The 27,801-nt window shown below is 47.3% G+C and overlaps 1 protein-coding gene across 8 annotated transcripts in view; it reads left to right on the plus strand.

Annotated features, from left to right (window-relative positions):
- CNOT10 (CCR4-NOT transcription complex subunit 10) overlaps positions 1-27,801 on the plus strand; it is a 187,473-nt gene that overhangs the window by 120,459 nt on the left and 39,213 nt on the right. For all 8 annotated transcript variants that reach the window (XM_073568782.1, XM_073568835.1, XM_073568844.1 and 5 more), the window contains one exon: positions 19,298-19,411. In XM_073568782.1, coding sequence (XP_073424883.1) covers positions 19,298-19,411 — 114 coding nt within the window. The remainder of the gene's footprint in view (positions 1-19,297; positions 19,412-27,801) is intronic.

Consider the following 27,801-nt stretch of genomic DNA (forward strand, 5'->3'; position numbering starts at 1 on the left):
ATTAGTAAATATAGCACATCTCTTATTTGCATCCCCGAGCCCCCTAACATTCCACGCTACAATATTAAGTGATATCGCCATAAGAGCAGACTAAAAAATGAGAAATCGGAGCATACTCCACTCCCGAGGGAGAGAGGCAATCTCCACCATCCCTCAGTACAATGAATTGGGTGACACGGCTGACGCACATCACATCCCACAGAACAATTAGGGAATACAACAACAAACGAAAAAACAAAGGAGGGAGAGGGAGCACTGCACACCAGTGCACAGCGCCCCTACCCCCAAACACAAGTGTAACTTGCACATTTCTCTCAAATAGAGAGAATCGGGGCTAGAAAACTCGCCCAGAGTCCATGCAGGGAGAAGGGTCCACAGCTTGTCACTGTAACGAGTGTCCACAGCAATCCGGTCAGCTCCCGCCCTGAATCCGAAATGGAATGAACAGTAGTAATTATACCAGCATAGCGTCCTAGACAAAAAGGAGTAACAACACCTGGTGGCGAAAAAAGGGAGAACTTCAAGTATTCTTCCTCCTCATGGACCTCTCATTAATATCCAGCCAGGACAGCACCATTCCCGCCGTATCAAAAAAGTGCGTTTCTCCATTCACATCAATCCGCAGTCTAGCAGGGTACATCATGGAATATGTCACCTGTAAGTCACGTAGGCGTTTTTTAATCTCAATAAATTGCGCCCTTTTACGCTGCACCTCCAGGGAAAAATCAGGGAAAATAGAGACTTTCCTCCCATTAATAGCAAGTTCCTTAATGTCTCTGGATCTGCGCAGGATAGCATCTCTATCTTTAAAGTGTAGGAGCTTGAGCAAGATGGGACGCGGGGGTGCTCCAGGCGGGGGGGCACGCGTAGGGACCCTGTGTGCTCTCTCAATAGTAAAGGTGTCCATTAGCCATTTTTCAAAAAAGCCCAGTGAGTCAGTCCCCTCCGTCCTCTCCGGAACCCCCACCAGTCGCAGATTACTTCTACGGGAGCGGTTCTCTAAATCATCCACCTTGTTCAGCAGTATTGTAATATTTTGCGTGGCTTTTCCCAGCTCCCGTGTTATTGGTGGCAATTTATCCTCCGTCGCACCAACACGCTCCTCCAGTTCCCCCACCCTGGCAGTCACCCCCCGCAGCTCTTGTTTAATACAGGCCATGTCCTTGGTGACAATCTCCATTTGATTACTTAGAGTGGCCAGTGTGGTATTGCAGGAGTTAATTGCTGCGAGGATTTCTCCCAGCGTGGGCTCAGCAGTCACAGACTCCGGCTGCTCCCCATCCCCCACTCCTTCCTCCTCCAGCACAGGCCCCTGTGTCTGCACGTGTCGGGCTGAAGGGGGGCCCAGTTTACTCACTGTTCCCTCCCTGGAGAGATGATCCTCCAGCTCCATGCTGCAGCCAGCTTCTGCCTCAGTCTGTGCACTGGGCGATCGAGCAGCAGCAGGAGGCACCCTTGCATATCGTTCCAGCCTGCCAGCAGCTCCCATCGCTCCACTACCGGCCGACTTGTTGTTTGCTGGCGCCATCCTGGATGTAGCAGAGGCGCGCCCCGGCGTCTCCTTATCTTTTTTACTGCTGCGGTTCGACATGGCCCAGGGAGATATTGCAGCCCTCCAGGTCAGTGGGACTCGTCAGCAGTGCTGGTAATCAGGATTTATTGTCGGATCCGGGCAGGAGCTCTCTCACTCCACGTCCTCCCTACATGAGGTCCAGGCCACGCCCCCCATATCTTTTTATTTTCAGTTAAGATATGATTTCTTTCCAAGGACTTTACAAAGGAATGTTCATTATATTTAGGAAAGGCCATATAATTACAGTAAGAAAAGGTTCTTTACAGTCAAGGTCCATGTACACTAGCCGGGCGGCATCAGTAAATCAAAGCACATCAGATACTGGTTTACTGTTTAGGCCTGTTTCACACTTCCGTTTTTGACCATCAGTCAAAATCCGCCGTTTTTGCAAAAAAAAGGATCCGCCATTTTTTTTGGCGGATCCGTTTTTTCCCCATTGACTTGCATTACCGGCGGATCTTGACGGAAGGCCATCCGTTGGATCCGGTTTTTCTCGGATCTGTCAATTTTTTTTGCGTCCGCCAAGATGCCTGGACGGACCATGTAACGTTTGTTTGTACTGCAGGATCCGCATTTTTATACAGCGCATGCCCAGAGAAATAAAGTCAGGAGGAAATATAACCCTGAAATCATTTCTGGCGGCCAGAAAAAAAAAAATATTCTCTCTCTCTCTTTCCTTTCCTTTCCTTTCCTTTCCTTCCCTTCCCTTCCCTTCCCTTCCCGTGGTTCCTTTAAAATTATTCATTCGGCGGATCCGTCAAAAAAAAAAAAAAACGGTCCGGTGGCATCCGTTCACATCAGTTAATGGATCCGCTTTCCGCCATTTTGGCGGATTTCAACTGACACAAAGATACGGAAGTGTGAAACAGACCTAAGCAGTCACTTAATAGCCGGTTTACTCAGACAGACCGGCTTCAGAGGCACACTGGACAGTCAATAATAGATCACTCAGTGTACATAGGCCGCCATTATTCTCGGCAGCACAGGTACTGTTTACATAAGATGATGTGCTGCAAAAAATGTTAGCATATAAAAGTAGGATAGATCATTATTAGTGATGAGCAAACATGCTTGGATAAGGTGTTATACGAGCATCCTCTGGTGCTAACCGAGTGGCTTTGTCGTGCTCAAAAAATATACTCGAAGTTCCCGAGCCTTCATGTTTCGTGGCTGTTTCACAGCCACAACACATTCAGGGATTTCCTAACAGACAGACAATCCCTGCATGTGTTGCCGCTGTCGAACAGCTGTGAAACATGCAGGTGCGGGGAATCGAACATATTTTTCAAGGACACCAAAGTCACTCAGTTTGCACTCAGAGGTTCGGCTACGCCTCACTCGAGCACGTTCGCTCATCACCTTTGAAACTGAAAGGGAGAAGATACAGATTAGATATTAGAAAAAACTTTTTGACAGCGAGGGTGATCGAGTGGAACAGACTGCCATGAGAAGTGGCGAGTTCTCCTTCAATGGAAGTCTTAAAACAGAGGCTGGACAGAAATCTGTCTGAGATGGTTTAGTGAATCCTGCTTTGAGCAGGTGTTTTCATACGATGACCCTGGAGGTTCCTTCCAACTCTAACATTCTAGGATTCTATCATCACTAATCATTATCGAATGCCAAATGGCGTTGAGATTATAATTATTCAAGAAATGCTTAATAGTTTGTACTTAATTGTACTTATTTCAGCATATGCAACCTGTAGCCTCTAAGGAAAGATGCTTTGTGAAAATCTCACATTTTTTTATTTTGCCTTTCTCATACCTAATGTGTTACCATTCTGCTATGAAAAGGAATGGCTTAAAGTGACATGGAGTAATAACCTCTTGTGAAAATGTCTTCTTCCAGCCTGTCCCCAGTGAAAACCTGAAATTCCAGTTATTCAGGTGCTCATGGGGGTATATAACCATTTTGTATTAGTTCTTCAGTACTTTATTATTTTTATATTTTTTTTATATTTAATCTGCAGTGTCCACGCAACCAGATTAATAAGTTATATGCTCTCATAAGACGGGCGCTGAGGGCATTGGCTGAACTTCTTTTATTTTTAATTTAGTCGACTTACTCTGAGCTAATAAGGGCTGAATTTTGTGTAATAAAGTCCCCTCTCACTGTGTACACATTTGTAGATTGACGGAGAACAGGCATTATTTTGGTCTCACACTACGTCTTTTTTAGCGTTTGCTATGTTCATGTCACAGAATGGAGTCCAATGTATTGGATATAAGTGATATGGTAAGGGTTAACGCTACCTGCGTATCACATGTATGGCCATTATAAAGCTTTAGTGCTGCCTCCAGTACATAGCACATACAGTTAGGTCCATATATATTTGGACAGAGACATTTTTCTAATTTTGGTTCTAGACATTACCACAATGAATTTTAAACAAAACAATTCAGATGCAGTTGAAGTTCAGACTTTCAGCTTTCATTTGAGGGTATCCACATTAAAATTGGATGAAGGGTTTAGGAGTTTCAGCTTCTTAACATGTGCCACCCTGTTTTTAAAGGGACCAAAAGTAATTGGACATATTAAATAATTGTAAATAAAATGTTCATTTCTAGTACTTGGTTGAAAACCCTTTGTTGGCAATGACTGCCTGAAGTCTTGAACTCATGGACATCACCAGACGCTGTGTTTCCTCCTTTTTGATGCTCTGCCAGGCCTTCACTGCGGTGGTTTTCAGTTGCTGTTTGTTTGTGGGCCTTTCTGTCTGAAGTTTAGGCTTTAACAAGTGAAATGCATGCTCAATTGGGTTGAGATCAGGTGACTGACTTGGCCATTCAAGAATATTCCACTTCTTTGCTTTAATAAACTCCTGGGTTGCTTTGGCTTTATGTTTAGGGTCATTGTCCATCTGTAGTATGAAACGACGACCAATCAGTTTGGCTGCATTTGGCTGGATCTGAGCACACAGTATGGCTCTGAATACCTCAGAATTCATTCGGCTGCTTCTGTCCTGTGTCACATGAATAAACACTAGTGACCCAGTGCCACTGGCAGCCATGCATGCCCAAGCCATCACACTGCCTCCGCCGTGTTTTACAGATGATGTGGTATGCTTTGGATCATGAGCTGTACCACGCCTTCGCCATACTTTTCTCTTTCCATCATTCTGGTAGAGGTTGATCTTGGTTTCATCTGTCCAAAGAATGTTCTTCCAGAACTGTGCTGGCTTTTTTTAGATGTTTTTTAGCAAAGTCCAGTCTAGCCTTTTTATTCTTGATGCTTATGAGTGGCTTGCACCGTGCAGTGAACCCTCTGTATTTACTTTCATGCAGTCTTCTCTGTATGGTATTTTTGGATATTGATACGCCTACCTCCTGGAGAGTGTTGTTCACTTGGTTGGCTGTTGTGAAGAGGTTTCTCTTCACCATGGAGACTATTCTGCGATCATCCACCACTGTTGTCTTCCGTGGGCACCCAGGTCTTTTTGCATTGATGAGGTCACCAGTGCTTGCTTTCTTTCTCAGGATGTACCAAACTGTAGATTTTGCCACTCCTAATGTAGCAATTTCTCGGATGGGTTTTTTCTGTTTTTGGAGCTTAAGGATGGCTTGTTTCACCTGCATGGAGAGCTCCTTTGACCGCTTGTTTCCTTCACAGCAAAACCTTCCAAATGCAAGCACCACACCTCAAACCAACTCCAGGCCTTTTATCTGCTTAATTGAGAATGGCATAACGAAGGGATTACCCACACCTGTCCATGAAATAGCCTTGGAGTCAATTGTCCAATTACTTTTGGTCCCTTTATAAACAGGGTGGCACATGTTAAGGAGCTGAAGCTCCTAAACCCTTCATCCAATTTTAATGTGGATACACTCAAATGAAAGCTGAAAGTCTGAACTTCAACTGCATCTGAATTGTTTTGTTTAAAATTCATTGTGGTAATGTCTAGAACCAAAATTAGAAAAATGTTGTCTCTGTCCAAATATATATGGACCTAACTGTATATATGGGACTTTTCTGATACAGAATAAGGTGCTTTGTCTTTAGGACTGACAGTGAAAAGTCCTAGGTAGGCAGTCGAGGAAGCGCAAGGTTTAGGATTAAGCGATTTGTCAGTGTTGCTTGTGCTTAGTCATCTTCTGCTCCAGAAATCTGTCTCACTTGGTTAAGCAAACGCTTAACTGATCTGACATTTCATCTTGGAAATGCTGTTACTTAGAATTAATGGCGGTCTCTCTGCGACACGTGGCACAGTTCTCTCATGAAGAGTTTTTTGTACATTTCTGTGGTCCTAGAAAAACGGACTGGTGGGCAATCTAAGCTTTATATTTTGCTGGATGCATTGTGAGTTGGTTCGGTCTCCTGGTGCTGGGAGTTGCTGTAGAGCAGATATGCCCCGGGTAGGTGGTTCCACAATGGCATGTGTCAGGAATAAGTGTGCTCAGGACGTGTAGGGCAGGTAGTGTTGCCGTGGTCGTCTCCTTCACTGCTCCTGGCCGAACTGGAATGAACTCTCTTCATTACTGAAAAGCTTTTGTGTGTGTACAGATTGGATGTGACATCTGGGAAGGGACACAACGATATTTGCATGAATAGGCTTCAGGACCTGTTTTGGAGCGTAATTAAAGTGTGTGCCTCCTGGGAACACAGGAATAAAGACGCCCCAGGCCTTGCCATGAAATATATGACTTACTGCTAGACCAAGAGTGGGCTTGACAGTTACCAGAAGATTGCTGCAGTAATAGCCCACCTACCTTCAAGAGAGTCATGTTCAGTGTTCTCACGACTCTCCTGGCCAGCTCCACATGAAGCCTACAAAACATGATCCCCTCAGCTTCCTAAACGTCACCTTCACGGCCTCATATTTCAATCCAAAGCCTTGTTTCTTTCCTACAAAGGAAAGTGCTACTGAGGAAGAAGAAAAAAAAAATGCATCCATGCAATTGTATGACCATCACTAGTCTTTTTATAGTTCTTTTTATAAAAGCGTCAATGTGCAAACTGTAAACTTGCGTCTTCGCCTGTGGGACCCTTTGAGCCAAATGTACTAATAATTTAATTGAGATTAGCATAACTAAAAAAAAATCCCAGCTGTTTACTGCAATGAGGTTTTTACTGATTAAAGAGCACAAGGTATTTACCTGCAGATATAGTGTTAATTTGTATATTGAGCAGTGACTGTGACAGCCCCCTGCACCGCCCAGATGACTAGAAGTGAGGGGCTGAAGGGAGAATAAAAATGAATTTTCTTCCTTAGCTGCTGCACCAGTAAAGCAGCTTGACATGATGTACAAGCTTCTTACCTACAGATTACCACTATATCAGTAGTTAAATAGCGATTTTGGAGGTGACTAGTTCCTTTTAACAAAACTTTTTCATTCTAAGCTTTTCCAAAATTGTTACATACAAACCCATTGTAGGATATCATTTTGGAAGAAATAAGATTTGAGTGCTACTGTCCCCTTAAGGGGTAATCTGGGCATATTACACTGATGATGACCTATTCACATGACAGGTAATCAATACCAGAACAGTTGGGGGGTCTGACACCCGCCAGGCCCACCGATGAGCTGCTATTAACAAAGGACGGATGTAAATAGTGAATGGAGCTGAACAGCACAGCCAAAGACTATAGCTCAGCTTCACGTCTCGTAAATGAGCAGCGGCCAAAACACATTGAACTCTTCAGCTCCATTCATTGTTTACATCTGGACTGCCATAGCTAGTGACAGCTGATTGGTGGGGGTGCCGGATTCCCCCTGATCTGATTGATGACGTGTCCAAATGATAGGTCATCAATATTATACGCCCAGACAACCCCTAACAAAGCATTCAATTGTACAGTTTTAGGCCGTCGCGTGCTGTAAAGTGCTACATGTCCTGCTCTGAACATCCGGGGAACACATTGGCTCTTTTTACAGACTAAAGTACAAGATAATACAGTACATGTTAGTTATGTCACTTTAAGATTAGCGCTGCTTTCAGTCTCACACTTCTAGCTTACAAATACTCAGTTTCCAAGAATATTTTGGAAGGATCACACATGTACGTTTCAGTGGTGTGATTGGCTTAACCATCTTTCAGTCTGGACGTGGCATTGAAATTATTTTGTCTTATTTGCTATCTTTGTTACTGTCTAAAGCTACTACTGGGCAACCTTCAAAAACTTTATTTTTCCCTTTTTGTTTTATGCTGTTTGTGTTCATGTAGACTGTGTTTTGTTTGTGATTTGTAGCTTTCTATTTTTTTTTTTTCTCTCAAAATGAGAAAGCTGCACATAAAATAGAATTGGCCTTTTAAATGAATCACAGTCCTTCAATTAGTGCTGGATCCTGTAAATGAAGGGCTGCTTGTTGGGCGAGTCCAGTGCAGAAGTCACTGGCTTAACTTAATATGCTCATATCCTGTTGTGTGATTGTTTGAAGGGGGTAAATGTGTGGCTCGGATTTCCTTGCAGGAATGTTTTCTGTGTGATCCAGGAAGAGGACGTGGTAAATCTCAGGTCTTATCACCTTGGGCTCTGCACAAGGCATTTGTTTCTCACATGTTCCTAAGTCAGCAGTGCGCTCACAAAACAATTTATTTATTAGGTGCCAGCATACGCCACAGCGGAGCATTGTGGGAGCACCGGACAAGCATGCGGGATGTATAAATGTACTATGTGGAGTTGTGTGGGGTGGACCAAAAAATGCTTTACCTAGAAGTCACATTTAATATGTTAGTGGAAGAATAGTAATGTTCATAGGTTGTTAGTGGTGAGTAATCCTCCACAATATATGTAAGGGTCCCGTTTCACTTAGCAACGCACCAGCGGTCCCGACAACGATACGACCTCGTAAGGATCGCTGGTGCGTCGCTAAATGGTCGCTAGTAAGCTGCCAAACAGGCAGATCTCTTCAGCGATCCATATAACGACCTCGGCGGTCGTTGGTACCTTGTCACACAGCACCTTTTCTGACGATTCACGCCTGCGTCCCTGAGTTCTGCGTTGCCAACCAGGTCGCTTGTCGGGGTCAAACACAGCGATGCGCGCTGGCCAGCGGGACACTGACGGTGAAAAAATGGCCCAGGACATTCGAGCACGATCAGCGATATCCAGCAGGGGAGTCAGTTGCCGCTGCGTGTCACATGTAGCAAGATCGCTGGCGCGTCACAAAATCGGTGACGTTTCAGCGATCTTGCTAGCAATCTTGCTATGTGAGAGGGGGGCTTAAGTGTCTCAGCTCGCGGGACGACCTCTGAAATGTTCCGTTTACTTTGGCAAGGGTGGCCGCTTAGTATGGTTACGCCTCCACTTCCTGCAGACCACAGATTGACACTAGATTTCATTAGTCGGGAGTCACTAAATGATCAGGGAATCTGTTACTGGGTTTTTATTTTTTCATATTGCTACTATAAATCTACTTCGGAATCAATGAAGCAAAGAATCCTGAGTTCTGCTGGTCGTTTTTCTCTGGATCATGACATCAGGGCTGCGCAAGCTTTTATTGAGAGGACCATATTGGGGATTTGCAGTACCTTGATCCAACCTCTACATCGGTAGTCAATGGCTGCTGGACTGGAGCCCCATGAACCGCCTTCTACCAGTCAATATTCCCATCATTACTTATGATTAGTAGGCACAGAATGATGACATGCTTTCGCCACACTGTAATGATGACATCGTCCCCTGCCTACTAACCAGAGGAGGTGCTGAGGATGTCAGCTGATAGGAGGCGTTTCTTGTAGCTTTGTTCTGGTGGCCACCGGTAACCAAATTGGCCAGTGGAGCGAGGTCTTGGGAATCTTTTTGCTCAATTTTAGTAATGAATTTCAAATTTATAATTAAATTCGGTCATGTTATCATGAGACTATTTTCTTACAAAAAGTGTATACCTAAAATAATGTCTGATTGGTGGGGGTCCCATTTTTAGGACTTCCATCTATTGAGACAGTGCTGATCCTCTTCTCTATTTAGCACTCAAAATGAGAACAAGCACAATTCTCTGCCGTTGTCATCGGTGTTGATAACCGCTTGGAAAAAAGACAATTCACAGTTTTGTGCTGTGCTAACCAAACTGAAGATCCTAGATCCTTGATTCAATAATATAAAGGAGCAACTATTTATTCCACATCCCTATTCTGGTATGCATGGCTCCCGTCCCCGTATGTATGGCTCACTGGTCCCTGTCCTTGTATACATGGCTCCCCCATTGCTGTCCTTGTATGCTCCTTACATGCATGGTTCCAATAAAAAAAAAATAATCCTACTTACCTTGCCTGCGTGCCTTCGCTGCATCTCGTTTTCTTCCACATTTCCTTAGTTTCCTGTGAAGCACCTGAAAGGTTAATAAACTTCTTGAATGTGGTTTTGAGCACCTTGAGGGGTGCAATTTTTAGAATGGTGTCACTTTGGGGTATTTTCTTACCTATATGCTCCTCAAAGTCACTTCAAATATGATCGGATCCTTAAAAAAATGTTTTTGTAAATTTTGTTGGAAAAATGCGAAATCGCTGATACCCTTCTAATTTTCTAACAAAAAAAGTTTTCCAAAATTGTGCTAATTTAAAATGGACTCGTGGGAAATGTTGTGTATGAACTATTACTCTGTCGCCTTATTGGGGGACACAGAACCGTGTTATGCTGCTGTCCACTAGGAGGCGACACTATGCATAATCTGAAAAAGATTAACTTTCGCTCCTCCTCTGCAGTATACACCCCTGGACGGCGACAGCCTTCTCCAGTTTTTGCTTAGTGTCGCAAGGAGGCACACCTTTTTTCTTTTTTTCCTTTCGTCGGAACAGATGAAGAAAAGTGGGTCTCCAGCGAGACTCCCGGCATGGCTTCTTCCTTGGCCCCCTTTTTAGGGGTGCCCAGTTGAAGTGGAGATGGCGGTTCCCCATGTCGCTCCTTCCCCAGTCCCTCGGGTACTGGTCTGAAGTTGAGACCCCCCCCCTCCTTCCCCAACCCCCTTCAGGGTCTGGGTTGAGGTTGAGGCAAGGATGAAGACCCCCTGATGGTGACAGACGCACCCTCCCTAATCCCCCGCAGGGGGCATTAGGTTGAGAAGCCGCAGGTAGGGTCAGAGTACAGACAGCATTCTGCACCAGGGACCCCAGACCAGCTGTGGGATCCTGCTGGGGCCGGGGGAGGGTGCAGGCAGACGTGGCACAGCAGAGACAGGGCTTTCTGCGCCCCTGCCTCTGCAGCAGCAGTGGCTCCATGGCGCTCCAGGGACCCTCCACACAGGAACCGCTAGCCCTGCTGCCCCCACCGCTAGCCAGTCGCCCATTCCGGGGGGGTCCGGTGCAAATCCGACCCCCTCCCGGACTACCGCGCCGCTCTGGAGCCCTCCTGGGCATCAGGCCTCTAGTTTAGACCGCGGATTCGGCCTAGCCGAAGCCGCCGCCTTTTCCCCGGCCCGCCCCCCCGGATGACTAAAATGACACTGCAGTGTCATAGAAGGGGCAGATCGAGGCAGGAAGGGCGCGTTTTTACATGGCCCAGCGCGCCCTTTTCCAGCTCTCCGCCCCCTTCCCTCTCCACCTCAGAATTCGGTGGCCATCTTGCTGCACCTGGAGGAAGGCAGCACAGAGTCTCCGGGGGGCACAGGACGTGGGGCTTACAACGCTGGACCTAAGGGGAGCATCGGTGAGGTAAGATCACAGCTGGGTCCTTGGTAGTCAGCTGTGAATTCCTATACCATTTAGCGCTCTCCTACTCCTTTTTCCTCTGCGTAGATACCCCTGTAGGGCCTCTATTAATCAGCCTAGGTACTATGTCGGGCTCAAAGAAAAGAACCAGGCAAGACTGCTTTTATGTAGTCTGCACAGCCTGCAAGGTCACTCTCCCCAGCGGCAGCACGTATCCGCACTGCCGGGACTGTACCCAAAAAAACCGGAGCAGAACCCCAAGAAGTCCCTACCAACGCTTCTGCGACCGCTACTGCGCCGGAATGGGCAACTCAGATGTCGCAGTCTATGACACAGTCTATAGATAACCTGACCTCCACATTACTGCAGGGTCATGTCTCGGCTATGAACGTTACCCAGCAAAGGGACGTCCGGTCTCATGATCAGGGCGCTTCCGACAGTTCGAGGCGTAGGCGGACCCACAGGTCGCGTTCAGCTGCGTCCTCACATAGCAATAGGTCTTCCCCCTCCAGGGAAAGACACAGTGGCCTCAGGTCACCGAGGCAGTCCCCTTATAGAGAAGGACAATGCGGATCTCCACAACGATCCCAGACCACGGGAAACCTCCGCTCTAGTTCGCCCGCTAGGGAGCTCCTTAGCGATGCGCAGGACTCAGAGGGCATATGTGACTCCAATTCAGATAACGAAACAGAGAACGCTTTGCTCCCTTGTCCCCATAGCAATACTGCGATAGTTGAGGATATCGTCTCTGCCATCCTTCGGGTGCTGGACATTTCAGATCCAACCCCGGAAGCACCAGAACACAAGATTTCCTTTGAAAGTGTTCAGAAACCATCGAAGGTCTTCCCTAATCACCTGGAATTTCAAGAAATCCTTTCTAAGCATTTTTCGCAGCCTGAGAAAAAATTCGCCAATCGCAAGTATTTGGAAGCAAAATACCCCCTTCCACAGAAAGACACCAAGGATTGGACAGATCCGCCTGAAGTGGACCCTCCAGTCTCTAGGCTGGCAGCACAAACGCTTCTCTCGCTGCCGGACAGTTCAACCCTCAAGGACACGGCAGACAGACAAGTCGAACGCATGGCTCGTTCAATCTTTGAAGCGGCAGGTGCCTCTTTGGCTCCCGCATTTGCTTCAGTTTGGGCAGCCAAGGCCATCATGGCTTGAGCTGCTCTATTGCAAAAGGGCCTTCAAGCTTCAAATCCTCAGCTGGCGGACCAGGCGGTGCAAATTGCAGTGGTGGCAGATTACTTGGTCCTTGCAGCGTTGGACTCTGCAAGAGGAATAGCGGGAATAGCATCAAACGCCATTACAATCCGGCGTATTCTCTGGCTAAGACAATGGAAAGCGGATGCGGCCTCAAAAAAGTCCCTAACAAATCTCCCGTACTTCAGTGGCCGTCTTATCAGTGAAAAGCTGGATACAATGATATCCAATGCTACCGGGGGCAAAAGTACTTCCCTTCCTCAACTAAGACCAAAACGCACGTTTAAAAGGCGTAATCAATCTCGTTTCCGATCCTTTCGGAATTCTTCGGGCTGGTCCGTCTCACGCCCAGCACAAAACCGTAATCGTTCCCCCCGCAGGGACAACACACGTGCGGCACAGAGGCCGGACAGGAACTGGCAATCAAAGGCAAGCCAGGCAAAACCTAAAGGAGGAAAACCTCAGACTTTTCCCTCGTCCTGACTCATGCCCTCTGGAAGACACCCCACTTGTAGGCGGACGACTGCTACTCTTTCAGCAGGTCTGGCTGCCTATTACAGAAGACAAGTGGGTCAAGGAAATAGTGTCTTCAGGATACAAAATCGAGTTTACTACCAGCCCACCGCACAGGTTTTTTCCCTCTGTCCCTCCAAAATCCCCGCTCAAAGCTCAGGCCTTCCGTCAAGCGGTTTCTTCCCTCCTGCGAGCAGGAGTCATAGTGCCAGTCCCAGCAGAAGAGCGCTTCCGAGGGTTCTATTCCAACCTGTTCGTGGTGCCCAAGAAGGGAGGCTAGACCTCAAGCAACTCAACAAGTACGTTCGAGTTCGTCACTTCCGCATGGAATCCCTCCAGTCAATCGTTGCGTCTATGGAAAAAGGAGAATATCTTGCCTACATAGACATACAGGACGCATACCTGCATATACCGATTGCTCCCACCCATCAGAGGTTTCTCAGATTCGCAATCAACCAAGACCATTACCAGTTTGTGGCCCTCCCGTTCGGTCTGGCCACGGCCCCCAGAACATTTACAAAGGTCATGGCAGCTACCATGGATGTTCTGCACTCCAGAGGCATAGTAGTCGTTCCATACCTGGACGACCGTCTCATCAAGGCCCCCACCCTCAAGGACTGCGAGGTCAACCTCTCGATCACGATCGACACTCTGACGCGCCTGGGATGGTTAGTCAATTTACGGAAGTCCTCGACTACCCCGAGTCAGTCTCTGACCTTCCTGGGGATGCTATTCGACACCTCCAAGGGTCTGGTGATCCTCCCCAGGGACAAGGCACTGGCTCTCCGTCTGGGAGTTCACACACTCCTCCGCAAGTCCCCCAGATCTCTCCGGTATGCCATGAGAGTACTTGGCAGGATGGCAGCAGCAATGGAGGCGGTACCATTTGCCCAGTTTCACCTCAGACCCCTTCAACTGGCCATCCTTAAGTCCTGGGACAGGAATCCGTTCTCCCTCGACAGGGAGTTCCGGTTATCAGCAAACACCAGGAGGTCCCTGCACTGGTGGCTCAAGCCAACCTCACTTGCAAGGGGAAAATCCTTTCTCTCCGGTCAATGGAAGGTTTTGACCACCGACGCAAGCCTTATGGGTTGGGGCGCGGTGCACCTACATCACAGAGCGCAAGGCAGGTGGTCACCAAGGGAATCGACCATGCCCATCAACATCCTGGAAATTCGGGCCATCTTCCTGGCGTTGCAAGCCTTCCATCATTTGCTGGCAGACTCTCATATCAGAGCACAGTCGGACAATGCCACGGCAGTGGCATACGTGAACCATCAAGGCGGCACCCGCAGCATCCAGGCGATGACCGAAGTAACGCGTATCCTACAATGGGCGGAGGATGCAAGGTCGGTACTCTCCGCGGTCCACATTCCGGGTGTGGACAACTGGGAAGCCGACTATCTCAGCCGACAAGGAATGGACTCGGGGGAATGGTCTCTCCATCCCGAAGTCTTCGGTCAGATCTGTCATCGTTGGGGGACCCCGGACGTGGATCTGATGGCATCCCATCTCAATGTCAAGGTTCCCAATTTCATGGCCAGGACGCGCGATTCGCGATCGCTCGGAGCAGATGCCCTGGTTCAGGACTGGACCCAGTTCCAGCTTCTGTACATTTTTCCACCCCTCCCCCTGATCTCCAGAGTCCTGAGGAAGATCAAACAAGAGGGTGTTCCCACCATTCTGATCGCTCCAGACTGGCCCAGGCGTACATGGTACGCCGACGTCATGCAACTCACAGCAGACGCTCCCTGGCGTCTCCCCACACGTCCCGACCTCCTGTCACAAGGCCCGTTCTTCCACCAGAACTCAGGGGCTCTCAATTTGACAGCGTGGCCATTGAGACCTGGGTTTTGACCCAAGCAGGTTTTTTTCACCGGACGTTGTTAAAACCATGATCAGGGCTCGAAAGCCAACTTCAGCCAGGATTTACTATCGTACCTGGAAGGTTTTCTTCACATGGTGCGACTCTCGTGGGAAGATTCCACTTCCCTATTCTCTTCCAAAGGTCCTCGGGTTCCTTCAGTCAGGCCTGGACGCCAGGCTATCCCTGGGCTCGCTGAAGAGCCAGGTGTCAGCGCTTCAGTGCTCTTTCAGAGGCGTATTGCTAACAAGCCGCAAGTGAAGACTTTTCTCCAAGGGGTTGCCCGATTGGTTCCCCCCTACAAACGTCCGTTGGAGATGTGGGACCTCAACCTGGTCTTGACAGCACTACAGTCACCTCCTTTTGAACCCCTTAGGGTGGTCTCACTCTGCTTTCTATCACAGAAAGTGGTTTTCCTGGTGGCAATCACCTCGCTACGCAGGGTGTCTGAACTTTCAGCTCTTTCCTGCAGACAACCCTTCCTGGTTTTTCATCAGGACAAGGTGGTTCTCCGTACAGTACCATCCTTCCTTCCGAAGGTCGTGTCCAGCTTCCACCTCAATGAGGAAATATCACTGCCGTCTCTTTGCCCGGCTCCCGTTCATAGGGTAGAGAAGGCTCTGCATACGCTTGACCTTGTCAGGGCATTGCGTATTTACGTGTCTAGGACTGCTCCCTTCCGGAAGTCTGATTCACTTTTCCTTCTTCCAGAAGGCATTCGCAAGTGCCTACCGGCTTCCAAAGCCACCCTTGCTAGGTGGATCAAGTCCACCATTCAAGAGGCTTACTGCCTCAACAATTCTCCCCTTCCGGCCGGTATCACGGCACACTCTACGCAGGCGGTAGGGGCCTCTTGGGCCATTCGGCATCAAGCCTCAGCACATCAAGTGTGTAAGGCCGGTTTCACATTAGCGCTTTTTAAGCGCACGCACGGCCGGGGGTCGCTCCGCCCCCGAGCCGGCTCTCTGCCCGGCGTGCCCGCCCCTTGCTTGTAGCGCCGCCTCCTATCGCACAGCGGCGCCTGCGATCGGCGCACCCTATCTTTAGCATAGGGTGCGCAGATCGTGCGCAGGCCGTGCGCTAGTTGCGCTTTGACCTGCGCTGCGCACTTTTGACGGTGCGCCGTGCGCGCCAAAATCAAACTTTTCGGATTTTGGCGCGCACGGCGCACCGTCAAAAGTGCGCAGCGCAGGTCAAAGCGCAACTAGCGCACGGCCTGCGCACGATCTGCGCACCCTATGCTAAAGATAGGGTGCGCCGATCGCAGGCGCCGTTGTGCGATAGGAGGCGGCGCTACAAGCAAGGGGCGGGCACGCCGGGCAGAGAGCCGGCTCGGGGGCGGAGCTACCCCGGCCGTGCGTGCGCTTAAAAAGCGCTAATGTGAAACCGGCCTAAGGCAGCCACTTGGACTAGCCTGCACACATTTACAAAACACTACAGAGTGCATACCCAGTCCTCAGCGGATGCGAGCCTGGGTAGACGGGTCCTGCAGGCGGCAGTACCCCAAGTCTAGGGGATTGTCAGCACAATATTCGTCCACTGCTTCCCACCCAGGGACTGCTTTAGGACGTCCCACGGTTCTGTGTCCCCCAATAAGGCGACAGAGTAAAGGAGATTTTTGTGTACTCACCGTAAAATCCCTTTCTCTTAGCCTTTAATTGGGGGACACAGCTCCCACCCTGTAGCCCTTGCGGGCCGTTGTTACGGTTGGGTTCTCATATTGTTGTTTGAGCCTGTTTATAGTAGCCTTTTTTTACAGGCATGGTTATGTTTCTGGTATATTCCTCCTAATGCTTTTGCACAAAACTGGAGAAGGCTGACGCCGTCCAGGGGTGTATACTGCAGAGGAGGAGCCAAAGTTAATCTTTTTCAGATTATGCATGGTGTCACCTCCTAGTGGACAGCAGCATAACACGGTTCTGTGTCCCCCAATTAAAGGCTAAGAGAAAGAGATTTTACGGTGAGTACACAAAAATCTCCTTTTTGTGTGACCTAACTCCCTGATTTAAGGGCATAAAGAATTAAAAGTTTGAAAATTGCGTAATTTTCAAAAGTTTTGCACTTTTTTAACAAACGCAAGTCATATTGGTCAAATTTTACCACTGTTAGGAAGTATAATATGTCACGAAAAAAATATTCTCAGAATCAGTGGGATCCCTTGAAGTGTTTCAGAGTTATGACCTCATAAAGTGACAGTGGTCAGATTTAAAAAATTTGGCCTGGTTATTAAGGTCAAAATTGTCACTGTCACTAAGGGGCTAAATGGAGCCGATTTCTCCTGGAAGCTAGGCACTATTCTTTTTCCCTGGGAGAAGGTAAACTTTGTGCTCTTGCTCACTTGAACAACTTCAGTGTGATTCTAGTTAGTCATACTAACCTGCCTGTTCTCACAGATTCAGTAACTCAAAACCGCTCATGTGAATGAGCTGCTAGTTCTGGCCCGCTGAAAGGTTCCTATATGGGGAAGAATGTAGGAAATATCTGGTTACTCTTTAGGGCATTGATACGACCATTCCTTGGCACCAAGATGTTTGCTGAGTAGCTGGGCGTCTATCTGTACTACCACCGCCATTATACCAATGCATCTTACTTAAAATATTTGCATTTCAACATTTGCCAAATTTGCCCAAATTTGTTAATTTTTCACAATAACATTCAAATCGGGATTTTTTTTTTTTTAAATCTATACGGTATATAGTTAAAGGCCATGTCCAGTTTTGCCAGCAATTTGTTATGCATCTAGAAGGAACATAATAAAGTGCCTTTGCAAGTGGTCCTCCTTAGTGATTTCCTACTGTTTTGTGTCCACAGCACTAAAGCTTATTTGGGTCTTTCCGTGGTAACTATGCATTCTGATTCTGCAGGCCTCATCCCTTTTAATCGTCCTGACTTTTTGTATATGTTGGTTTATAAGCAGGTATTAGGTTTCCGGATAGATGGGAGTATGACTGCATGGTCAGGGCTTGTTAGCGGTCTGTTACCATGGAGGAGACGCACAGGTCTGCTTTGGTGCTGAAGACAAAAAACAGTAGAAAATTGCTTCTCAAAATACTATTTGCAAAATTGACTTATTTTGGTTTTAAATGTGTTCATAGCCTTAAAAGTAAATATTTTGGCTACATCTTCCCATACCACACATATCAATCATATATAGTTATGCATATGTGACACTTGGGTGACCCCCCCCCCCCCCACCCTTTTTTTTTTTTTTTTTTTTTTTTTTTACTGTGGGTTTTTGTTACTTTTAGTGCAACATTATTTTTCCATATTTGCTGTAGTAAATGCATTGACTTGCAGAACCTTTGGTAAGTTTGTGCCACTACATAGAAAATCATATCTGGTATGAAACGGCAGTGCTGCAGTGTAAAGTATTAGGAGAAACCGAACCGCAGCTAATTATGAATAAATAGGAGATGGCTGCTGCAGACTCCAGTTACCCTGTATCGCTAACCTGTAGCATGTTTTATATGCAAATGAGGCTGAAGAACTGTTTGTAGATCTGCTGCCTCTGTCAATCCAGCTCTAGTCCCTTCACTGCGCTGCCTGCTAATCAGGGCTGTGGAGTCGGTAAGCCAAACCTGCGACTCCGACTCCTCAATTTCCCTTACACCGACTCCAAGACTCCGACTCCGACTCCCACACATATTGCTTATATTTAAGTGAAAAATTTATTGTAGTACAATGTGAACCTCAGACATTTAATCATTTTTATGATCCAATAATCAAGATATTTAGATAGAACAGAATATATATTGGTGTACTACCCGGTTTTCATTCTTTTTGGTACAGATACGATACGGATAGACAGATATGGATAAATGGATAGATAGAGCAGATTTCTAATCTGCTTTTGCTATTGAAAACATTATCTATGAGCTCAAAAACCTTTCAGGTGATGCAGTTTTTTAAAAAGATGATCTGCTTTTGCAGCTGAAAAACGTATCCTCAAAAAACACAGGAAAAACGCTGTGTGTGAATGTAGCCTTAGATCAGGAATATAACAGCCATTTATAGGACATTTCATAACTTTCCCAAACGCCTATGAAAAAATATTCAGCACATCCTGCATTGAATTACTGTACCCAATTTATTATATATTTTAGGAGTCGGAGTCGGTCCATTTTATACCGACTCCAACTCCGACTCCGACTCCACCAAAATGAGCACCGACTCCGACTCCACGACTCCGACTCCACAGCCCTGTGCTAATGCTTGACTGACAGCCTGTATGCTGGGTGACTTCAGGCTATGCAAGAGGCGGCACTGGGCAGAGAATAGAGCTGGAGTGACAGAGACCTCAGATCTACAATATCTCTTTGGCCTCATTTGCATATCGATAAGGTTTCTCCGTAAGGGAGGAACTGACCGGCCATGTAACGGTATTGCTGGATCTGTCTTTGAAAGAGCTGCATGCTCATATAAATAGGCTGACAGATTCCCTCAATCGTGTGTTTTACATGCTTGAACAAGAATTTCTCAGCTTTTTAGTGGAATCTGAATGTTTTGTTTTAATGTATAATGTAGTTTCCTTAAAGTGTCCCCTTCTCCCTCCACAGGTGTTCTGTCCTCGCCTGTAGTGCCTACGTTGCTTTGGCTCTAGGCGATAACCTTATGGCCCTAAACCATGCCGAAAAACTCCTCCAGCAGCCCAGACTCTCTGGATCTTTGAAGTAAGTTATTTTCCTACTGATTACGAGAGAATATATTTCACACTTGACTTTCCTAATAGCCCAACGTTCTCAGTGTTTGTACATGTGGCTACCATTTCTGGTAGAGAATATTGGTCTTCTGGCTCTAATCTTCTGCGACTAAATAGCGTAAACCTTGGTGAACAACAAGTATGTCCAACCTTTTCCCATATCTTCTGCCTAGTTGTTGAACTGTCTCTGGCCTCCCCCCGCCTGCGGCGTACTAATGGAATATGGGGAAGACCTATTTTTGGATGGTGGTTGGATGACCAGTTCCCACAAATGTGATTTGCAGGTTTGCTAGAGTAGATGAGGAGGAGGGAGAGACTTCCTTTTTTTCCACCGTGTTTGTTGACCAAGAAAGTGCCCTTAACCTGCCTATAGGCTGTATAGAGGGGGGAAAAGACCTCTTTTTGTCGGACTGTCGCCTTGCAATCACAATATCGTATTCACATTTTAAAACCGCGAGAAAATGCAGTGATTATATCATAATTATAGAAGGGCTTTTCTCTCCCCGACAAACAGTAGCACATGTTATTCTGCTTTGATTTTCCCTCCCAGTCTCCTGTGTGATTTTAACACCCCGACTGAAACAAATGTAATCATGTCCTGCCTCGAAATTTTCTTCTAGACACTTTTCATTTATTTTGAAAGGAAACTGAGTTTGAGGCCAGTCTTATGTTGCCATTTTTTCTTTATGCTCTGTTTATTTTCTGTGCAGGTCAATTTAGTCTCAAGTAGTGGAAGTGTTATTCTTAGTAGAGCAGTACACGATAGAAAGTCCCAGTACTGGAAGAGTTAAAGAAGTTGAGATGGTGGGAGTGTGGAGGGCTGGCAGAGTGACCCTTAAGTGTGAAGTGCTGAACCATAACTGGTAATTTCCTCACTTGTTTTTATGACTGTCCCACAGTGACAGCTTTGTTAGCAAATGATTGCTTTGCTTCAGCTTAAAGGATGGAGGATGTGAAATCTGCGAGTTATGGTAATAATTGCCACTGTGATTGGCCATGGCCGCACTAGTCTTGGCTTTGACAAATTGCTTTGGATAAATGTTGTTTTTTGTCAATTTTCTTCCATGGATTTTGCACAGGAAAGTTTCTAACCCGTTTACAGCAAGGAAAGGACTTCACAAGCAGTGAAGACATTCTTTAGCTCTGCAGTTTAAAAAGTCCCTAACGTCATTTTGGGGACTGGTCCTGCGCACCTATCTAAAGTACCTGGACAAACTACAGTCATTCATGTCTATATGTATCAGGTTTGGCTGGATGGTAACATTTAACGTCACATAAGCTCCAATGTCTGCTCTTCAGCTCTATTTAATGCATCATGTATTGACAAACAGAATATACAGTAAAGGAAATAATTATTTGATCCCTTGCTGATTTTGTAAGTTTGCCCACTGACAAAGACATGAACAGTCTATAATTTTAAGGGAAGGTTAATTTTAACATTGAGAGATAGAATATAAACATATAAAATCCAGAAAATCACATTGTGTAAATTTATTTGCATTTTGCAGTGAGAAATAAGTATTTGATCCCTCTGGCAAACGAGACTTAATATTTGGTGGCAAAATCCTTGTTGGCAAGCACAGCCGTCAGACGTTTTTTGTAGTTGATGATGAGATTTGCGCACATGTCAGGAGGAATTTTGGTCCACTCCTCTTTGCAGATCATCTCTAAGGCCTCTTTCACACTTCAGTTTTTTGCATCAGTTCAAATCCGCCAAAAAGTCATACAAGCGGATCCGTTGTTAACTGATGTGAACGGATGGCACAGGATCCGTTTTTAGACGGATCCTGAAAATGCGGAAATTTAAAGGAAATGCTGGCCGAGAGAGAGAGAGCTCCGTTTTGAAATCTTTGAGGATGGTGATGGACAGCAATTTTTGGCGGATCCTCAAAAAAAAAAGGATGCAACGGACAGCAATCCGTCACAATCCGCCATTAATGCAAGTCAATGGGGAAAAAAACGGATCCTCAAAAAAAAATTTGAGGATCCGTTTTTTTCAAAACCTGGAGGATTGTGACTGATTGTAAAAAACGGAAGTGTGAAAGAGGCCTAAGCCATTAAGATTTTGAGGCTGTCGCTTGGCAACTTGGAACTTAACTCCCTCCATAAAGTTTTCTATGGGATTAATGTCTGGAGACTGGCTAGGCCACTCCATGACCTTAAATGTGCTTCTATTTGAGCCACTTCTTTGTTGCCTTGGCTATATGTTTTGGGTGATTGTTTTGCTGCAAGACCCAGTCATGACCAATTTTTATTGTCCTGTCGGGGGGAAGGAGGTTGTCACTCAGGATTTTACGGTACATGGCTCCATCCTCTCATTGATGCAGTGAAGTAGTCCTGTGCCCTTAGCAGAGAAATACCCCTAAAACATAATGTTTCCACCTCCATGCTTGACAGTGGGGATTGTGTTCTTTGGGTCATAGGCAGCATTTCTCTTCCTCCAAACACGGCTAGTTGAGTTAATGCCAAGAGCTCAGTTTTTGTCTCATCTGACCACAGCACCTCCTCCCAATCATTCACAGAATCATCCAGGTGTTAATTGGCAAACCAGACGGGCCTGTACATGTGCCTTCTTGAGCAGGGAGACCTTGTGGGCACTGCAGTATTTTAAACCTTTATGACGTAATGTGTTTAGGCCCGTCTGGTTTGCCAATGAACACCTGGATGATTCTGTGAATGATTGGGAGAAGGCGCTGTGGTCAGATGACAAAAACTGAGCTCTTGGCATTAACTCAACTAGCCGTGTTTGGAGGAAGAGATCCAAATCAAATCAATATTTGTAGGTACCTCCATCATGCTTCACTGTTGACTGCAGACACTTATTATTGTACTGCCCTACAGCCCTCAGACAATCCGTCTCGTGTTATAGCCAAATATTTCACATTCTGACTCGTCAATCCAGAGTAGGGCTTTTTGTCTGTAATTCTTGCACGAAGACAATTTCTGGCCAGTCTTCTCTGATTAGTAGATGGAGGTGTAGCTGGATCCCACTGGTTGTTGCCATTTAAGAACTGCTGGACATCTTCTGATTTCAATGGGAAGTAAACAGGGTTGTGGAGTCGGTAAGCCAAATCTCCCGACTCCTCAGTTTCACTGCCTCACTACTGAGCATGTACATAAAGAGCAGCACAGATTAATCTCCACAGCACTGCCTCACTACTGAGCATGTACATAAAGAGCAGCACAGATTAATCTCCACAGCACTGCCTCACTACTGAGCATGTACATAAAGTGCAGCACAGATTCATCTCCACAGCACTGCCTCACTACTGAGCCTGTACATAAAGTGCAGCACAGATTCATCTCCACAGTACTGCCTCACTACTGAGCATGTACATAAAGTGCAGCACAGATTCATCTCCACAGCACTGCCTCACTACTGAGCGTGTACATAAAGTGCAGCACAGATTCATCTCCACAGCACTGCCTCACTATTGAGCATGTACATAAAGTGCAGCATAGATTCCTCTCCACAGCACTGCCTCACTACTGAGCCTGTACATAAAGAGCAGCACAGATTCATCTCCACAGCACTGCCTCACTACTGAGCCTGTACATAAAGAGCAGCACAGATTCATCTCCACAGCACTGCCTCACTACTGAGCATGTACATAAAGTGCAGCACAGATTCATCTCCACAGCACTGCCTCAGTACTGAGCATGTGCATAAAGAGCAGCACAGATTCATCACCACAGCACTGCCTCACTGCTGAGCAGGTACATAAAGTGCAGCACAGATTCATCTCCACAGCACTGCCTCACTACTGAGCATGGGCATAAAGTGCAGCACAGATTCATCTCCACAGCACTGCCTCACTACTGAGTAGGAGCATAAAGTGCAGCACAGATTCATCTCCACAGCACTGCCTCACTACTGAGAATGTACATAAAGTGCAGCACAGATTCATCTCCACAGTCCTGCCTCACTACTGAACATGTACATAAAGTGCAGCATAGATTCATCTCCACAGCGCTGGTCACTACTGAGCATGTACATAAAGCGCAGCACAGATTCATCCCCACAGCCCTGCCTCACTACTGAGCATGGGCATAAAGTGCAGCACAGATTCATCTCCACAGCACTGCCTCACTACTGAGCATGTGCATAATGTGCAGCACAGATCCATCTCCACAGCACTGCCTCACTACTGAGCATGTACATTTAGTGCAGCACAAATTCATCTCCACAGCACTGCCTCACTACTGAGCCTGTACATAAAGTGCAGCAGAGATTCAAATCCACAGTCCTGCCTCACTACAGAGCATGGATATAAAGTGCAGGACAGATTCATCTCCACAGCACTGCCTCACTACTGAGCATGTACATAAAGTGCAGCACAGATTCATCTCCACTAAAAGCCGAGATCCTTAGATCAGTAACAGGACAGACATTTTATCACATTCCCAAATTCTTATGAAATAATTTACAGCACATCCTGCATTGTACTACTGTACTAATTTATTATATATTTTAGGAGTCGGTCCATTTTATAATGACTGACTCCACCACAATGGACACCGACTCTGACTCCACGACTCTTGACTCCACAGCCCTGGAAGTAATTTCTTTGGCCGACCAGTGTCTGTGGTTCTCAATGCTGCCCATTTCTTGGTGCATCTTCAAAACGGCTTAAACAGCACATCTTGAAACCTCATCCTGCGCAGAAAACTGCCTTGTCGCTTATCGCTGTATCGGTTTTGCCATGGTGTATGATCTGTGATATGAAAGTCTTGCACAACCTCACAGCTGTAGCAGAATTTGGCTTTTCTCAGCGAGTTTTAAACCTAATACACAGTTATTTGTTAATAACTATTGCTGAGCGAACGTGCTCTGATAACGTCTTATCCAAGCACTCTCAGGTGTTATCCGAGCATATGGGAATGCTTGTATATTCGAGTCCCTGCGGCTGCATGATTTGCGGCTGTTAGCCTGATCACACGTGGGGATTGCATAACAAGCAGGCAACCCCCACATGTGTTCAGGCTGTCTAACAGCCACAAGTCATGCAGCCGCAGGGACTTGAACATAATATACAAGCACTCCCAGATGCTCGGATAACACCTGAGAGTACTCGGATAAGATGTTATCAGAGCTCTTTCTCTAGTCACCTTCCACGACAGCCACCTTGGAGGTTGTCTCCCCGTCCTAATGGGGGACAGGAACACAGAGGTTAAATAACCCTCCCCTTCCTGCTACCTCAATGTTTTTCCTGTCCCCTATCAGGGCATGAAGAGGTCACAAAGGGCTGCCGTGGCCAGCAAGCGGAGCCCCTATGTACTCAGGAAGCTGGGCAGCCGAGGTCGGGGGGTTCGCCTCTCCTCCTCCATGTGCTGCTCCCTTCTCCACCTTCGGTGTGACTCGGGACGTTGACCGCCCCTCCCGCGCCCTCCGGGGTAAAGCGGGGCGGTATGGTGCCTACCGGGGTCCTGCACAGGTCCCCGGCTTCCTCCTACCTCCCAGCGCTACATTGTAACCGCGCGCGTCAGAGGGGGCGGGCAGTCGACCGGAAGTAGCGGTGACGCGCACTTCCGGTTTGCGGCCCCCAGCGTCCTGTGAGGGGGAAACGCGTGCCGGCACCCGGGAAAGGAGTCCAATGGCAGCGGGAGTCGAACGACGTTCCTCCCCAGGGACGGGGGGAGAAGGAGGAGCACCCAGCAAATGAACGCAGCAACACCCACAAAAGGGTGCCACAGCTCCAGGTAAGCGCAGTGTGTCTGTGGTGTGTGCAGACATGGATGGTGAGAACCCCTCGACTGCAGCATCTGCGGAGCCCAGCGTTCCCCCTCCTACAGTGAGTAGCAAGGCCGGTCCCTTGCCTGTCAAAAAGTTGGTGGCACAGGTCTGAGTAAGCCTTCTCTTTCTTCTTACAGGAAGACAAGGCCTCTGCCCCTAGAAACCTCCGCAAGTGTGGCATATGTGGTGCCAGGTTTCCTTCTGACTACAAAAAGAAGTTATGCCAACCTTGTACGCAAAATATCCTGCGTACCGAGCAACCCTCCCTGTTTGACCGCATAAAAACTCTCATTAGGCAGGAGGTTCAAACCTCCATGGCATCCCAGACCCCGGTGGCCCAGGGCCCTACCCAAAAAAAGAGGAAAAGGGCACCTATGGAAGCTGACTCAGACTCAGGAGAAGTCAGTTCCTCAGGATCGGAGGATATTTGGGAAAATGAGGGCTCCACGTCCACCTCCAGTCATGATACAAAAAAAATACTATTTCTCCTCTGAGGATATGGAGGAGTTAGTCTTCATGGTAAGAAATACCATGGGAGTGGAGGAGGAGGTTAAGCTCTCAGTCCAGGATGAGATGTTTGGAGGGTTGAAAACCAGAGGTAGAAAGGGTTTCCCGGTTCGTGAGGTGATGCAGGACCTAATAGCTCAGGAGTGGTCCTCCCCCGAGAAGGCACTCACTGTGCCCTCTGAGCTAAAAAAACGGTTTCCCCTATAGGGTGATAGTTCTATTTGGGAGGTCCCTAAGATAGACGTCAAAGTGTCTAAAGTCACTAAGAAGACGTCCTTACCCTTTGAGGATGCTTCCCATTTGAAGGATCCGATGGGTCGCAAAATAGAAAGCCAACTTAAAAAGTCCTGGGAAGCTTCTACGAACCTGCTCAAAGCAAATATTGCATCCACCTGCGTAGCCAGATCTTTGTTTTTCTGGCTACGGACGTTGGAAGACCATCTTATCAGGGGGTACCCCAAGAGAGGAAATCTTAGACTCCCTGTCAATCCTCCAAAAGGCAACAGGTTATTTAGCTGATGCTTCAGGAGAAACGGTACGGGTGGCAGCAAGTTCCCTAGTCCTTTCAAACTCGGCCAGGAGAGCCTTGTGGCTGAAGTCATGGGGTGGCGATATCACCTCCAAGACGAAACTCTGTGCCTTCCCCTTCCAGGGGCACCATGTATTCGTTCCTGTCCTGGATGATATCCTTGAGAAAGCTTCCGACAAGAATAAGTCACTGCCGGAACAGAAAGCCACCAAAAGGCGGTTTATTCGTCCCTCAAGAGAACAGACCTCTCAGAAGGCATTCAGAGGGAAGGGCAAGACGGGTCGATGGAGCTACCCGAAAGGGGGTAAAGGAAGAAACATCCTTGTGCCCCAACAACTGCAGCCCCCGGAGAATCAGTGACTCCCGGGTCGGGGGTCGACTCACACAGTTTCTCTCCCAATGGCATGCCACGACCTTGAACCAGTGGGTCCTGCACGCTATACAGTTTGGGCTGAACTTGGAGTTCGAGCACCCCCCCACATGCCCTAAGAATTACCCCGGCACAGTCCCCAAGTCTGCAAAAAGTCCTTTTGCTTGAAGTAGAAGAGCTGCTATGGGAAGGAGTGGTCTCGTATGTACCTCCACAAGATGTGGGCAGAGGACACTACTCTCGCCTGTTCCTGATAAAGAAACCCTCAGGAAAGCACAGGCTCATCATAAACCTGAAGCCCCTGAACCACTTCATCAAGTACAGAAGGTTCAAGATGGAGTCAGTGAAATCAGCGATCCCTCTTATTGGATGAGGCTGGCAGATGGCCACAATAGAGCTAAGGAACGCGTATTATCACGTTCCCATTCATCCAGGTTACCGGAAGTTCCTGAGGTTCGTGATCTCCCACAACCAAGGAATCAGCCACCTCCAGTTCAGTGCCCTGCTGTTTGGGGTATCCCCAGCACCAAGGGTGTTCACGAAGATCATGAAAGAAGCAGTCATCTCCATTCGGCTAAATTACTGGGGATCCTCTTGGATTCAGAGAAGAGGACGTCCTTTCTCCCCGAAGATTGTCAAACAGACCTTCGTCAGAGAATAATCCGGTTCAGAGACCAAAGGACACCGACGCTGAGGGACGCAATGTCTATCCTGGGTACCCTGACAGCGTGCATTCAGGCGGTATCCTGGGCACAGGCTCACACGCGAGTACTCCAGTCATACGTCCTGATAAACACGAGGAAGTATCCAAACAACCTATCAAAAAGGTTCCACTTCCAGAACATGTAAAATCGGCCCTCTGGTGGTGGCTGAGTTACCGAAACCTGAGGCGGGGAGTAAGCTGGGATCTGCTTCCTCTAAAAATATTATGTACCGATGCCAGTCTGAGAGGCTGCGGAGCCGTGGTCGAGGATTCATACTTCCAAGGGCAGTGTCCCCAGAACATAAGATCTGGATCTTCGAACCTAAGGGAGTTGACGGCAGTGGAAGAGTCACTGAAGGCCGCATCAGCCCTTGTCAAGAACCATCATGTTCGGATATACTCCGACAACGTGACCACGGTGGCATATCTCAGACACCAGGGGGGCACGAGGTATGCCAGTCTAAAGAAGGTAGCAACAAGGATCTTCCGCTGGGCAGAGAAACACCTGTTATCCATTT

Source organism: Dendrobates tinctorius, unplaced genomic scaffold, assembly GCF_039654945.1.
Source record: "Dendrobates tinctorius isolate UK_male_01 unplaced genomic scaffold, ASM3965494v1 ptg000005l, whole genome shotgun sequence".
In the NCBI taxonomy this organism is placed as follows: Eukaryota; Metazoa; Chordata; class Amphibia; order Anura; family Dendrobatidae; genus Dendrobates; species Dendrobates tinctorius.